This window comes from Lotus japonicus, chromosome 4 (genome assembly GCF_012489685.1).
Source record: "Lotus japonicus ecotype B-129 chromosome 4, LjGifu_v1.2".
NCBI classification, from domain to species: domain Eukaryota; kingdom Viridiplantae; phylum Streptophyta; class Magnoliopsida; order Fabales; family Fabaceae; genus Lotus; species Lotus japonicus.
Genome location: NC_080044.1, coordinates 47,956,209 through 47,971,433, shown reverse-complemented (window position 1 = coordinate 47,971,433; position 15,225 = coordinate 47,956,209). Strand labels below are relative to the sequence as shown.

The window sequence follows — 15,225 nt, the reverse complement described above, 5'->3', positions numbered from 1 at the left end:
TTATTAGTAGTAAGTACTAAATAGACTAATTTTATATCATCATTTGTTATTATTGAAATTATTTCTCTACTTATATAATTATTTATAAGTTAAATATAAAGTAGACTTGAAAAAAAAAATAATTTAAATAAAAAATTTAAATTTAACTATTTTTTAATTTTAATAACTTGTCACTGCTAAATTAAAACTAATTGCTTAAATCTATAATTTTTAATTTTAATTAAAATAGGCTCCCTTCGGAAAAAAACTATAATAGCCTAATTGATAAAAATTTAATAAATTTTAGTTAGTTTTAAAACATAGGAATTTATAAAGATATAAAAAACTAAATTTAATAGAAGAATCATTTTTCAAAATAAGTAAATTTAAAAAAATAATTTTTAAAAAATATTATGTATTTTTTATTTAAAGAAAAATTTGATATATTTTTTACTGTCTATAGCATATCCTATCATTATCCAGTCTACTTCAAACACATGATAGGATAAGAGTCTATTTTGCTTTTATCATATCATGTCTTTATCTAACTCTCTATCCTATCCCGCTCTTATTCTATCCTGACCACCAAACGAGCTCATAATGTTTTTTCTCAACTTGAAGACATGATCAGACAGATTGGGGTCTTCAAAACCTAGAGGTTGTATTACAAAAATTTATCCTTTTATATAGGCATTAAGGAAAACACTTTTAATATATTCAATAAAGTTGAATTTAACTTTGACAAGCAAATGCAAATATTATTCTAATAACAACTTCAATTCTAAAAACAGGTGAAATTAAAAAGTTTGAATATAGTTTATATCATCCTTGTCTAACTTGTTTATGAATATCCACGTACTGCATATGGTTGTCTTACGATGCGCCTCTAAAATGCATGATAAATACCCTAATGCCCTATCATTATACACTTTTTTAAAAACATTTACTATACAAAACTCAGGTGCTTTCAAGTGTATTTGCATAATACAAGTGAAAATATAACACAAAGTAGAAATTAGTGGAAAATGAGTAAAAATGGACGTTAAACATGGACTTAGATGAGCTGACAAAGGACCACGACTGTACTGACTGTAAAGCCACAATCATGCTGAACAAATTAGAAGACCACGCCAACGCATCACTCTAACTCGCCCATGATGACGTATTTAGAGCCAAGACGACCATCCTACCTGAGCCACCATTATGCCAACCCGCGCTGCCAGAAGGAAACTTGTAAACAAGCTAGCAAGATCGTGCTGACTAAGCCACGATCGTGTTGCCGACACTGCAAAGCCTCGAGACAACCCTAATTATTACTATAAAAGGAGGCCAACACACATAAGAGACATATGAAGTATGAGAGTAATCATAAAATATATGCAAAATGAGACAAAGAGAGAATAGCAGTTAGAGACAGGGAGAGATAACGCGCAACAGTAGAGGAGAACGGCGGCTCAAAAATGCCGGATTCATTCTTCATTTTTGTAAGATGATTATAGTTACTACTAGGGATATTTTGGTTTGTAATTTAATTACTAAGAGTTAAATCCTCTATCTTATGGTTGCAATGTAGGATATAATTTGTACCCCAATTTATTATATATGTTTATTTCTTGGATTCTATTTAATTACCGTTCAATTTGTGATTCTCTTTTAGGCACTTACTTCTGATGGAGTAATTAACCATATAACTAGTGATTGATTAGTTCCTAATCGGATGGATTATTTACAGAATCATAAGAGAGAATGAACATAGGGAAATTAATAATAACTCGATCCTAACTAGAGGTTTTAGGATTAATTCTTGTATGTTTCCAACTTCCTCTGAACTTAGGTAGTGAAATACTCATATGATACTTCTATGCACTTCATGCATTCTTTTACTTTCACCTTACAATGACGCCTACTTGTAAGTTAGTGCGGTCTGATTGGACAATTAGCAATAACTTAATGGTGAGCTAGAATTATAAGAAAGTGTGGTTGGCTCAATAATTAAAGTAGGATGATCATATATAATAACGGAGAGAGATGATCAAACACCACTGCAATTCTGATGCTTTTCCATCTTAATCTCTATAAATACTATCTCATCACTTGTATGCTCACAACACACCGCAACACAACCTTTAAACTTCTAGCCCGAAACAATGATTGAACTTCTGAGAAGTGGTAGTTGTCTAGTCCCTTGGGTATGATGATCTCGAACTTCAATCATATATTACTTAAGCGATACGGTGCACTTGCGTTTAAAAGTGTGTGTGACTTCAATCATATATTACTTATTGTGTGTCTTAGAATGAAGGTGGCTTAAGGGAACGAGGTGTTGTTTTTGTTAAATATGGGAAAACTAAGTAACAAGATCCCTAGATTGTTCAACCTATCAGCTCTGAAAAATGGTTGTGTGGTTGAAATGGGCTTCTATAGAAGCGGAACCTGAACATGGTACTTGAGATGGAGGAGGAATCTACTTGATAGAGAAACAACCTTAATGGAGGTGTGATTCGACTCATAAACGTCTTCACTCCGAGGGAATGTGTCAGGGACAAATGGGTGTGGATACCTGAGCAAGAAGGTTTCTTATTCTGTTTGTTCCACTTAATCTTTTTTTCCGGCCAGGGTTGCATTGAGGATGGTGTGGTGTGGTGTGGATGGCAGTAATTTGGTCATTATGGCCTTTTAGAAACAACATTATCTTCAAGAGAGGCGATATAGACATGGACTACGTGATGGATTTGGTAAAACACTGGTTCTGGAGATTGTTAATCGCCAAGCAGAATGGTTTTAAGTATTCGTTTTACGAATGGATATCTCCCCCTACCTCAGCTTAGAAGGAACCTCCATGCAAGTTCAGTCCACTTAGATGTTAGATTACTCTACTCATAATAGTGGTTTGTTGATGCTCTACAACTATATAGGATGGAACCTTGCTAGTACTTTAATGTTTTTGTCTGTGTATTGTCACATGAGAGTGGGGCATCCAAGCTTAAGATGGATGGGGTAACTGTGTTTTTGTTTTCTGCAGCATAATAATTTGTGCTTTTTAGATGAAAAATTGTATTTGTAACTCCTACTTTGTACTCTCTCCGTTCCTATGTATAAGAACCAAATGAAGGGTGTAGCTTGGTCCTTTTTATAAGAACCAATTCAAATTTCAAGATGTATTAATTACTTTTTGGCAACAATACCCTAATTTAATAGAAGCTTTTCTTTGTTTCCACTATGCAACTCATTACTGATAAATAGAAATTAAAAAAAAAATAAGTTGAGGTAGTTTTGGAAAGTTGAGATAAATTTGAACAAATTTAATACTACCAACCACTTTGTTAAGAGACGTAAAATGTTAGTTTGGTTCTTATAAATAGGAACGATGGGAGCATATGGGTTCAAGCACTTGTTGTGCTTTTTAATGATATTGGCTTATAAAAAAAATTGCAGTATGAGTGAAAAAATGGGGGTGAAAAAGTTTTGAAGTTAGGGGTATTTTAGAAATTTTAGAAATTGGGGGATAGTCATAAGAGTATGTGTGGGGATGGTGAGGATAGTTTTGCCCCATTTCCAATGGGTAGCAGTAGCACAAACACATCTCAAAGCATTATTTTTTTGGGACAAAACGAGTATGTAATTTTATCTCATGTTGGGTTTTTTTTTTTTGCCAAAATTTGAAGCTAGTTGGATCACAGGATCAAGTTAATATAGGCACTGAGCCCAAAGCATTGAATCCAGAATGGATGAAGAATCCATTGGCCACCACCACCGGACGTCTCTATCTCTTATTCTCAACTGTCAGCTTACTATGACTGATGACCAAAAAAACTGTCAGCTTTCCTATTGATAAAAAAGAAGTGTCAGTTTTCCTTGACCATAATAAAGAACTCAGTTCGTCTTTCCATATCAAGTGGTGTTCTTGTATTCCTTGCTTCCATGTCTGTGACTTTTGATTGGGTCACTCATCTTAACTCTCTGAGCAAAAGCTGCTTGTGGAAGAAGACCTTAAAGGGCTAGCTAGTGTAACTATCCTTTTTAGTTCCTATGTAATGTACATTAGACCTAAAACAGGTGGTAACACATCTTTTAATGCACAATTTCTAGGGGAGTTTATCAGGCATTTACATTCTTTTTATTAAAAAGATTTAAGAATGTCACATAAATGAAATAGAGCAGCTGCACTTATCAGTTTGGAGGAAATATCTAAAGCAAAAGATTTATACGTGAATGAAATAGTGTAGTAGTACTGGTATACTTCAAATGAGATAACACATCTCCCCGTTCATTATTCAGAAAATGCAAACAAATATGAAATAAATCATTAGCCTTTCGGCTAAAGTCAGTAGCTATATATCAAGATAAAGGGAGAGAATCTTACATAAGCTAATAAATAATTTACATACTAACAAAATTATAAGAAAAAAAAAGAATAAAACTTTGACAATGGAACATAGACAGAACACCCTAATCTAACCACTGTTGCTAAGGTTGATTCTTTGCTCAAATATATGCTCATCTAGATGAAGTAACAGCCTTGGTAATTTGAAATTCTCAGAGGACCTTAGCACTTTCCAAAGCTATGTAAGTCCATTAGGTCAATAAAATTACAAAGCAACTTTCAGATAGAGTTGCCTCAAGTTATTTTTGCTACTCCCTTTGTTGTTTTACTGTTAATGTCACAACACAGGGTCAATCCACAAACTTGTCCAACCAGAACTACGAAGTGTATCATTTTCAAATGTCCCAAATGGCTACTCTCCCATTCAGTAAAACAAGTTGCTCTCATGCAAAGCGGGTTCAAGATAAACCCTCCACGGACTCATAATTTGCATTCATAATATGCTTGTCATTGCCATAGGATCAATATCTGGAGAGAAGAATCAAACATTTTTTTAGAGAAATGAATCGAACATTTTATTGGTTATACCTATTAAATGCTTGCTTTGGAACATGCAATCGTTACCTGAACTAAAAATCAAGAAACATCTGAAGGATCAACAATGCCTTCTTGATATTCACCAAATATATCTGGGCATCCATCCCATCTTCCTTGAGCTCTTGTTTCCCAATACCCGCCAAGATATAGAAACGTTCCATTTTCACCTTCTCTGTGAAACCATCTAGGCTTCCAACCATTTTCTTGCATTTTCCTTGACTACAACAAAAGCATGATCATCATAGGGTGCAATCGGGAAAACAGCTTAATTAAAAACTTGTGGAGTTAAGGTTTATTGTGTAAACACTCATAAGTTAATTAGAAATATTTATTCAAATAAATTGAAGATATGTTATAGATAAAGCATAAGCTCTTATTCATAAGCTATTAAGTTATTTGGATAAGCTCTCCCAAACATTTAAATAACCATTATGCAATAAGGTAGGCTCAAAAAATAAGGAGCCAAACTACATGTCAAAGAAATTATAGGTATTAATTAGGACCAAGTAAATTTTGTATTTGCTAAAGAGGTAATATCTTAAAAAAACTAAGTTACTAATTAATATCTTAAAAAAACTAAGTTACTAATTAATAATTATACCTATATAAAGGCCAACAATACATGTATAAAATGAACCAGAATTGAATAGTTTAACAAAATTAGATCGATACTTACTATGTGTTTAAATACACTTTCAATCCACATTAGCACACATTCCAAAAAAAAATACAGTTTTTCAAAGGAACAAAGTTGGATTGGATGAAGGGCTTTCATATCCCACCCAACTCTAATACAAACATACCCTAAATGTAGGTAAAAAATGTTTCTCAAGGATATTGTCACAATTTGCTGACAGTGTAGACAACAAAGGAAAAAAGAATATTTTTTTTCTTCATAAATATTCTAGCTATCAATTAAACCATAAGAGCTTTAATTTGTATACACTCCATTATTTTCCATCTCCTTTAGTACTTTTAACTTTTTTTATTCTCTTCTTATAAAGGTAGTGTAACAAAGTATCAATATTGAAAATCCATCTATAAATAGATGAATATATTCTTAGAATAAACAAATCCAGAGCCTCAAATAAAAAAAAATTAAAAAAAAACACAGAATGTTGATTTAAGGAAAAAATCTTATTAGAGAAACTCTATAGTAGAATTCAGACCGAAAATAAATTCAAGATAAATGATTTCCCCCTTTTTTTATGAATTTCATAAGCATTCATATTTTATCTCACTCTCTTTCCATCCTATTCTTCACAATATTTATCCATTCATGAATAGTCTACTTCTTTTTAATTTAATTACACCTTTGGTCCCCTTAGCTTTGACCAATTGTGATTTTAGACCCCAATAATTTTTGGAGCATAATTAGTCCTTAACTTTTTAATTGTTCCTTTTAAAAAAAACTTTTTTAATTGTTACAATTAAGTCCAACAATCACTGAGAAACAGTATAGCTTATTACATACAACATTTCTGAAACCGTCAGGTAAAACAAGAACTCCAAATGCAAAGGAGAAAGAAAAAAGAAAAGATATGACGCGTGCTTCTTGAACAAAACACGAGAGAACTTTAAAAACATACCATTCTTTGCCTCTTTTCCAACCTTTGTTTCTCCATATTAGCCTTCTCGTATTCTCCATTCTCCAGGTGCCGCTGATCAGGTCTTAGCCTAGAATCCGTGGGCGGAAGCTTCTCCTTTAATCCGTGATCAAATACCCATCAGAAAAGGCTATAACAAAGAATTAGAGATGCATAAGAAGATAAAGGAAAATGCATATCGAATCATGATTCAATACGTCATAGTACCTTTAGTCCCGGTGTGAGCTCATTCAGCGTGATGGCAAATGATGTCAAATTGTACCGAGTGAGGTTCGGGGGTGGTCTAGTCCTTTTCCACAACAAGGTTGCCCCTGATGAAGTGAAATCTTTTGGCTTCACATTCACATCACCACTAGCATAATACATGCTATCATCCCACTTGCCAAACAATGTGGCCTCCTTTTTTCCCATTGCATCTTCAATAAATCCATGCACCTAATTACACATAGGACACATTAGGACACATTAATGAATAAGATGTGAGGACACACATTAGGAAATAAAATAATGAACAAGCAAATGAATAAACTAGAAACGACAGACCAGGATCCAAAGGATAAGTAGAAGTTGTTAGTTAATTAGTAAATACCAGTAGAAAAACCTTACCTGGTGAGGATTTCGGTCAAGAATAGTCTGCTCTTTGAATTTGAGTCTGATTGAATATTGGCGATTACCCCGTATATCCATATTCCCATGATGATCACAATATATTTTGCCAAGGATAAGATTATAAATTGTAGTCGTAACCTAAAGGAAAAACAACAAGTATAAGTTTATAAGAATAAATGTATGATATAAGATTGAATTGAGAAACCAAACAATCAGAACAAGTGGGCAGTATAATAGACCATGCAAACAGGGTCATTCATGATTCTCACCTTGCTCCATTGAAATATTTCTCCATCATCAAACTCTAGGGTCAGAACTCCCACTGGGTCAAGCTGAATTGACCTTCCCCAAAACTTTGAGCGAATGTTACTGTCTGCCCAAAACTTCCATCCTCTACCTTGACAGTGGCAGGCAACCACAGTTGGATGGTGACTAACCTGTTTCACGTATAATTATTGTGAGAAAACATATATCGGCCAACAATCTTTGGGCTTATAATAATTTGAGCAGACGAACTCAATGACCAAAAGAATGGCATCACAGTTGTGGTTATGTTTACAAGATATAAGGTATGTTACGTCTAACATTTGCAGCAGTTCAAACAGTCGTCCACTTCAAGACAATAGTGAATGGAGCTCTATTATGTGTTAGAATGAAAATCCGTTTATGTTGCACTCAATTGGTATCCAATCACACAATTTATGAAAAAATTACAAACAAATGCAGCTAAAGTGACCAGAATTGAAGTCACGATTAACCTCCAAAACCATGCTGTTGCGGCTGCAATCACTCGTGGACGGTGTTTTAAAACCTTGAGTATAACAAAACCATTCTTATTCAGACATCACAATTGGACGTCTAAGCCCAGTTAATACAATATTCTCGTTACTTTCACCCCACTTCTCAAAAAAAGGCTAACAAGTTTCTTTAAAATCTATTTTTTTTTCTAAGTTTACAACTGAAAAGTCATATTATCCGTCCGTAAAAAAAAAAAGTCATATTATCAAAGTACATTTGTTAGCTCAAGTCAAATACACTGTTGGATGACAACCTATATCTCAGCAAAATCTCGCCATCATTCAATCATAAAGTGCTAACCTTCTCAGAAAAGAACCGAATTCCTTTGTCAGGAAAATCAGCTTCGTAAGTTTCCCCCAACAAGGGATTAAAGGGTTTGCAATGACGACCTTCAGATGATGCATATCCAGAAACTGCAAAGGCAGCAACGTATAGTGCTCGAAGAAGACTGTTTCCCTGAAAATAAAATTCAGTTAGTTAAAAGTACCACATGAATAGTATTAAAAAATGTCATCTTTCACTTGAATTAAGGAAAAGCTTTAAAAACTTAACAAAAACCAAACTAATGAAAATTCCTTGGATTATTATTAGAAACTCCTATGACTATAAGGCAAGTGAAAAACCACCATATAGAAAGCAAATATATCAGTTAACTATGAGGCAATAAGACCAGGGACCAAAAAAGTCTAATTACACTATTAAGGGTGTATTTTATTTTATAAACCAATTTAGTGGAATTTAACATGAGATATTACAACTATCTTTCCCCATTTTCCCCCGTTAAGTACGGTAAAGTGAAATTCAGAAATCAGTCCAACTCCTGCAACCCACACAAACATAAAACAAATGACATGACTGAACACAATTATCATTCTCCCATTAAAACAATAATTTTGAGAAAATTAGAAAGTTCAGAAAAAAAATGTAGCAGCGTAAATGAAACCTTTTAACATTATTAGAAAGTTCAGAAACAAATCTACCAATATTACCAATCAAATTGCTAAAAATCATTATCCTTGAAGGACAATGCATACATTTCATTCAGCACTATCAGATGGACAATAAAGTCATATACCAACACTAGTTTGAAATTTGTTTTGTTTACACTGCAAGACAAGAGAATGGCATAATCACAAGCAACATGTGAATCAGTGAATGGCATAATCATGAGCAAGATCTTACTGATTTTCCATACTCATAAGCGCGATCCAGAAGATAAGAGTACTCCAAGTCTTCAAAACATTTCTGGAGGGAAGATATTGGCTCATTAAAGTATACAGGAAGACAAACACGTGTAAGATCTTTGCCCACATTGTCCTTGATCATTGACCAAAGACTAACGCCCTTCTCTTTCTCAACAGGATCCGGAAGCTTTTTTCGCCTTGCTATCTGAGGGTAACCAAAATCAGAGATCATATTTTCGACATGACTGTTCTCCATATCAATGCATTCTGTATTAACTTCTGCAGAAGTGTTCACTTGATCCAAAGCTGTTTTTGACCCACAAATAAAACCAGGTTCTGTAAAATCTTCTCTAGAATCATAATATGAGATTTCATCTTCATCTGACACTTCCTCCACCTCTTGTTTCTCAATATCATCAGATGATTCAGTTGTACTGTATTCTGAAAGACAACTCTATGGGTTAAAATTAATACTACGTACTGAGAATGAGATATATATCAAAGGTTGCAGACATGATCGTTGTAAAAAAATTTACCCAAATATATATAACCGCAGTTATTAGAAGACAATATGCTATATCATATGATCATACAGCATCCAAAGAGGAGAAATCAATGAAAATAGCTCGTCTTTGAATTATTATTTTTTCTTTTTAAATGAATCAAAATCTGAGTTAACTATGTACCTCAAGTTGATACATTGACTAACAGACTAAACTAGAAATTAACAGAAGAAAACAAGTATAGAGCTAGGATTTCTCCTCACCTGACTCACCTGAGCCAGGATCTACCACTAATGTTAACTTAATCAAAACATACTTGCAGCTAAAAGTTAGTTAAAATAATAAAAAAATTAAGTTCTTTAGAAGTTTGTGAAAACAGCAGCAAGAGGAATATAACTCAAATTACTGATACGAGGTGGATTTCAAACTATGCAGTTAATGAGAATTAGCCAAATACTTTCCATGATTCAGAAAGACTTCACAAATAGCTGTCAATAATTTTCATGTTCATATAAGACAGACAACAATTCTAACTACAATCACATGCTTATCACATCAAATAAGAAAAAGAAAGGTCATAGCATATGTATATATTAAAATGACAAGCATAAGTGACAAATAACATTGTACCACTATATTTTCCACGTCCTAGACTTGACAGTGCATTCTTTGTTAATTGGTATTCACTGTCATGCAAGGCAGAGGCCTCAGGTTCAATGTTAGCTGCCTGTTCATTATCAGTAACAAATATTAGTTTAGCAAGTCATAGACAAAGGCATGAACCTTCCACATCTAGAAACTAAACACATGCTGACATGCAAAAATCAGCATACTGAAAAGACTATTGAAATCAAGGAAAGAAAGGAAAAATAAATATGAGGGGGGGGAATGGTAATCAATATGTACCATTATTTATGATATTTCTTTGGGTGGGGAAAGAGGCAGGAAACTCTATCAAACAAAGTCACCAGTGACAAGACTTTCGGAAAATTTACCATAAATCAGCCAAAATGCATGACAAAATTAAACAAACATATCATGTGATGTAGCATTTTTTTTTTGGTAAGCATGTGATGTAGTAGCATACTGCATACATAATTGGACAAAGTTCTTGTTTCTATCAAAAAAAAAAATACAACTTTAGCTTGCGTTGCACTAATACATTAACAGCTTATCCCGTCATATGAAGCTACAGCCACAAATATCTTAATCAAGTAAATATCCATGTATACAAACTCAGAAGTACAACAATAATGTCCAATAATTCATTTCAAACTCCTTTGTGTGATAATTAGTTCAATAATTCTCCTTTTTCTTACACAACAAATAAAAAAACCATATATGGCCAGGTGATTGTATTTAAATAGATGGAGTACATACTATTGTAGTACTGAAAACATTTTCATAGTTTTGGTTATTTGGGTATGAAAAAAATAGTTCATTTTATACAACTTTTAGCATTGGATAGAACCATGACAAGAGATCTCATCTCATTAAATTACATGTAAGATTCTAAAAGAAAATATACAGTGAAGTTATTCAAATTAGTATTATTGGGGAGCTAAAGCAAAAGTTTGAAATAAAACAAGCCATAATAATTTAAAACAGTGAAAGCTGAAGCGTTACATAAAATAAGTCTCATCACTGAATGTCCTAAAAGAAACTTTTAGGATATTGTGCAAGTTATATTCCAATGAATGTTATTGTCAAGCTGCCTTGGTAGAGAAAACTGACCCATCCAAGTTATCACCCTCATTAAAAAGTTCATTTTTTAAAGAAAAAAAACAAGCACTTCAGAAATAAATCACTTGGACTCAAAGTTATAGTAGTAATAATTTTATGAAATCTAGCTAGATGTTTTTATCAACCAAAATTGAAATAGAGGAGTTGTCGTCTTGTGTGTTAACAAGAAATACTAGTATTTTCAACATCTCAAATGAAGCGCAAATACAGGAAATTGTCAGAAGCATTCAAAGGGTAAAGCACAGAAGCCAAGTTAAAAATTTTACCTCCAACTGTCTTATTGTATCAAGCAAATTTGACCGTTCAACACAAAGAACTGTGAGCTGCTCTTGTAATTCAGAGAACTCAGCGAGCATGATTTGCTCACACTCCTTCACAAGATTCTCACTGCTACCCTCTTCAACCAAGCGTTTCTTGAGCCTCTCGGTTGACACAGATATGTGATTTGGCGCAAGAGAGAGATGATCGTTGAGTGGTTGAAGTGGATACAAGCCACGAGTTGACACCAAAGCTTGTATCCACGCCACTCGGTCTTTTCTTGAATCAGTTCTCAGATGGAGAGTCTTGGTTGCTGTGAATATATAGAACCTTCTATCGTCTGATTTGCTCTCTCTAAAAGATGAGATCTGCTCAACAATTCAGTTCAGATAAAGAAGATCACTTTCAATTCAACGATGAAGCACCCATCATCACTTTAACTAGTTTTCATTTTTTTATTCTATGCAAAAGAAAAGGGGGAAACGGTAAAATACTAATGAGTAATGACTTTAACCAATTGAGATTTCTATTTTCTATTCATAAGACGAAGTTAGAATAAAATAACAACACAGTTGTTGCAACTATCAACTACCAGAAGAGTGAGAACTGAGAAGACTATTGGACATGTCCCCATGAGTAGCACTAGTAGTGGGGAAGAGAGCCCACCTTGAGAATACAAGGTTATCAGAAAAAAGGTTTGAAAATGAAATTACCTTGTCTCCGGGTTATCATAGAATGACACAAGTACACAACTGTTGTTGCTAGACTAGAATGATTCGTGATAGAAATTAATGATGTAAAAGAAACACAGCTTACTGACTTCATTTTGGGTTTTCCCCTTTTACCCGGAGTGAACAAGAGTGGTGGTTTGAATCTTGACCTTAAACAACATGAGCAGCACACATTTATTTTAATAAATAATACTATATATATATATATATATATATATATGTATATATACCCCACCACCATTGTGGAATATATATGTCTGTTGACAAAGACAAAAGAGGGGCCTCTCCAAATGTTTACACTTTTCTATCTCTAATTCTACATGGAAAAAACTAATAACAGAAAATGTTTTTTGTGTTTTCTCCCCATGCTTTTTTCAAAAGGAAAAATTTATGTTCATACTTCAATACCACACTTCCGGCTTAAGGTAAAGGAAAAAATGAGAAATATGATATGCGATAATAAAATAGTAAAAGATATAGAGAGAAAATAGGTTGAAAATATAGGTAGAAATAAGAGTGTGAATAGGTGGACAAAACATAAGAGTGTGAATGAATCAAAATATTTTTCAAAATAGAAACCAGGCATTGCAATTTACAAAGTAGCTCCCATTATCACACCTGTAAGAAATACACACAGTCCAAGATCCCTAATTACCTATCTTCAGATCACCGCAATGTTAGTTTAATTAAATATTCATATTTATTTTTCCCTGCTCTAGAATGTGACTCCTTCAACTTCAAGTCTTTCTACATATTGCCGTCATTGAAAAAGTAAAATAAAAAACTCATAAAATATGCCACCATCCAGCCAACAATAACACCAATGCACGTTACGGGAAAACAGTTGATTTTTAATCTCTAATAATATTGGGTTTGCAGAAAAAAGGTGTGGTGATGAAAAAGCAAAGAGGGGAGATGAAACAGAAGAAGCAATTTTTGTGTGAAAGAGATTCAACCAATGCCTATGAAGAAGAGAAGAAGGCACAGAGTGTGAGTGACGTGACCGCAAGTTAATGCCATAGGGCTAACGCGTCGTAGGCTATCCCTACCCTCCATGGCCACCTGTTGATGTGACCCACTACACATCAACAACCAGTTAAAACTGTAAAAAACAAACATCAAATAAAAAGCTGGAAGGTTTATGAAATGGGGGAAAAGAATTCACGGAGATTCAAGATGAGAGAGAATGAAATAACAACAGAGAGATCATAGAAGAAACCCGCGGGTTTCCATGTTATTTCCCTTCTGTTTTTTTTTTTCCACCTTTTCCCCTTTTACACTGGCACAAGAACAATCTATCTACGAAATCTGAATAATCATTGATAATTTTATGCCCTTTGAAATCAGTCAATGAATGAATCAAATCTCTTTCAATTTCAATCCCTAAAAAAATGAGGTGACAAAGGTACTGTGTATATATTTTTGAAGGAAATTGAAAATAATAAAAAATAAATATTGTGTCTGTCTCTCTAGCAGTGAGGTAGCGCCAAAACTGTCACCACGACACTGCCAAAGAAAGCAAGACCAAAACCTGACCCACAGTTTAACGGGTGATTCTGATTCAGATCACCACCGTCCACCACCACCACAAAACTGAACCGTTTCTTAATTATCTTAATCACGAATAAAATTAATTAACAAATTAAATTAATTACGGTAATCAATGATAATAAACGAGAATTGAAGAATCGAATACGTGGCTAGTGTTTATACCTTAAGATGAACGAAGGCAGAGGAAGAGGAAGAGGAAGAAGAGGAAGGAGGTTTGTTGTGGTGATTCTTCCGCCGCATGGAGTGGGAACCGCCGTCTCTCTCCATTCTGGCGAGGCGGTTAGCGGTTACTTCTCCGATGAGGCGGACGTCGTCGACGGTTGTGAGCATGTTGAGATTCTCCGGCCACCGGATCTTGGCGTAGGAGAGGACGCCATTACGGAGGAGGAACCACCGGGATCTCCATCCCTTGCCGTAATTCGTCCATTTGTAGAGCACTCCGGCAACCGTCGTCTCCGATCCCCTGCGGCCAATGCCGTCAGATCCGCCTGCCGGGAGACTCCGCGTCCTCGACAGCGCCGCCGCTTCCGGCTCTGGCGAGTGGCTCCCGATCCCGGGACTCTCCAAGGAGATGCAGCACAAAGGGTGCATTTCCTTCACTCGCATTTTCTCCTCCAACAAAAAAAAATCACTATCTCACTCTTAACTTTTTGTTTTTCAGTTCTTCATTGGAACTGAAGGTGAAGCTGCATTGAGGTGAATGAATGATTTAGGGTTCGTTGGGGAGATGAGAAGCTCTGAAACTGAGAAAGGAAGTAGATCGAAAGAGGGAGGATTAATTAATAAGGGAGATAGAGGAGTGGAATGAGGGAGATGTGTTGTTGATTGATTTTTAAAATAATATTGGGAAAACAAAATTGGGTTATTGAAAATATAAAAAGGGTTTAAAAAAGAGGTTTGGGTTTTGGTTTGGTTTTGGTTTTGGTTTTGGTTGTGAGTGAATAAAAATTTGTTTGGGAGAGTGGGAGACATGTAGTAGGAGGAGATTGATAATCATATATAGAGGCAAGGGCAGTGCTGGGTGGTGGTAATAAAGGGGTGGGCATAATGGTAATTAAATTAAGTGGTTTCCAAGGTTGAAAATGAAACATGGAAACACACATGGGAGGGAGGGAGAGGTGAAGGAAGAAGAACCCAGCTTGGAGGTTTGGTCCTGCTTCTGCTGCTTCTACTTGACTCCTTCACTTGCTTGCTCCTCTTTTTCTTTTTTATCTTTCTTTTGGATTAAAATTAAAGAAAAATAAAATTGTTTTGGTGGGAGCTGCGAGATATCGAGAGAGGGGATTTTGGTGAATTTACTAGGGGGTGTCAAATTTTCAGCAAAATATCGTGAGTGGGGGT

General features: G+C 34.6%; 1 protein-coding gene across 4 annotated transcripts; it reads right to left on the bottom strand.

Moving 5' to 3' along the window:
* Window positions 1-4,188: 4,188 nt before the first annotated feature.
* On the bottom strand, window positions 4,189-15,014 carry LOC130710644 (oxysterol-binding protein-related protein 2A). Of its 4 annotated transcripts, none has more exons than XM_057559971.1 (11): window positions 14,047-14,992; window positions 11,611-11,970; window positions 10,232-10,328; window positions 9,097-9,539; window positions 8,215-8,370; window positions 7,386-7,553; window positions 7,114-7,254; window positions 6,715-6,942; window positions 6,490-6,603; window positions 4,928-5,119; window positions 4,189-4,831 (listed from the first exon to the last, which is right to left on the bottom strand). In XM_057559971.1, the coding sequence occupies exons 1-10, from the start codon at window positions 14,488-14,490 to the stop codon at window positions 4,940-4,942; spliced, it is 2,331 nt and encodes a 776-aa protein (XP_057415954.1). In that variant the 5' UTR covers window positions 14,491-14,992; the 3' UTR covers window positions 4,189-4,831; window positions 4,928-4,939. The 4 variants fall into 4 exon arrangements, with proteins under 4 accessions (XP_057415954.1, XP_057415957.1, XP_057415956.1 ...); XM_057559974.1 differs by lacking the exon at window positions 14,047-14,992 and adding an exon at window positions 12,316-12,454; XM_057559973.1 differs by lacking the exon at window positions 14,047-14,992 and adding an exon at window positions 12,195-12,251.
* Window positions 15,015-15,225: the final 211 nt, after the last annotated feature.

Coding starts and splice junctions, on each gene's coding strand:
- LOC130710644 (XM_057559971.1), bottom strand. CDS start 14,490: ATGCGAGTGAAGGAAATGCACCCTTTGTGCTGCATCTCCTTGGAGAGT. Junction 11,971..14,046: donor CTGCCTTCGTTCATCTTAAG/GTATAAACACTA, acceptor ATTGTTGAGCAG/ATCTCATCTTTTAGAGAGAG. Junction 7,554..8,214: donor TTCGGTTCTTTTCTGAGAAG/GTTAGCACTTTA, acceptor TACGTGAAACAG/GTTAGTCACCATCCAACTGT.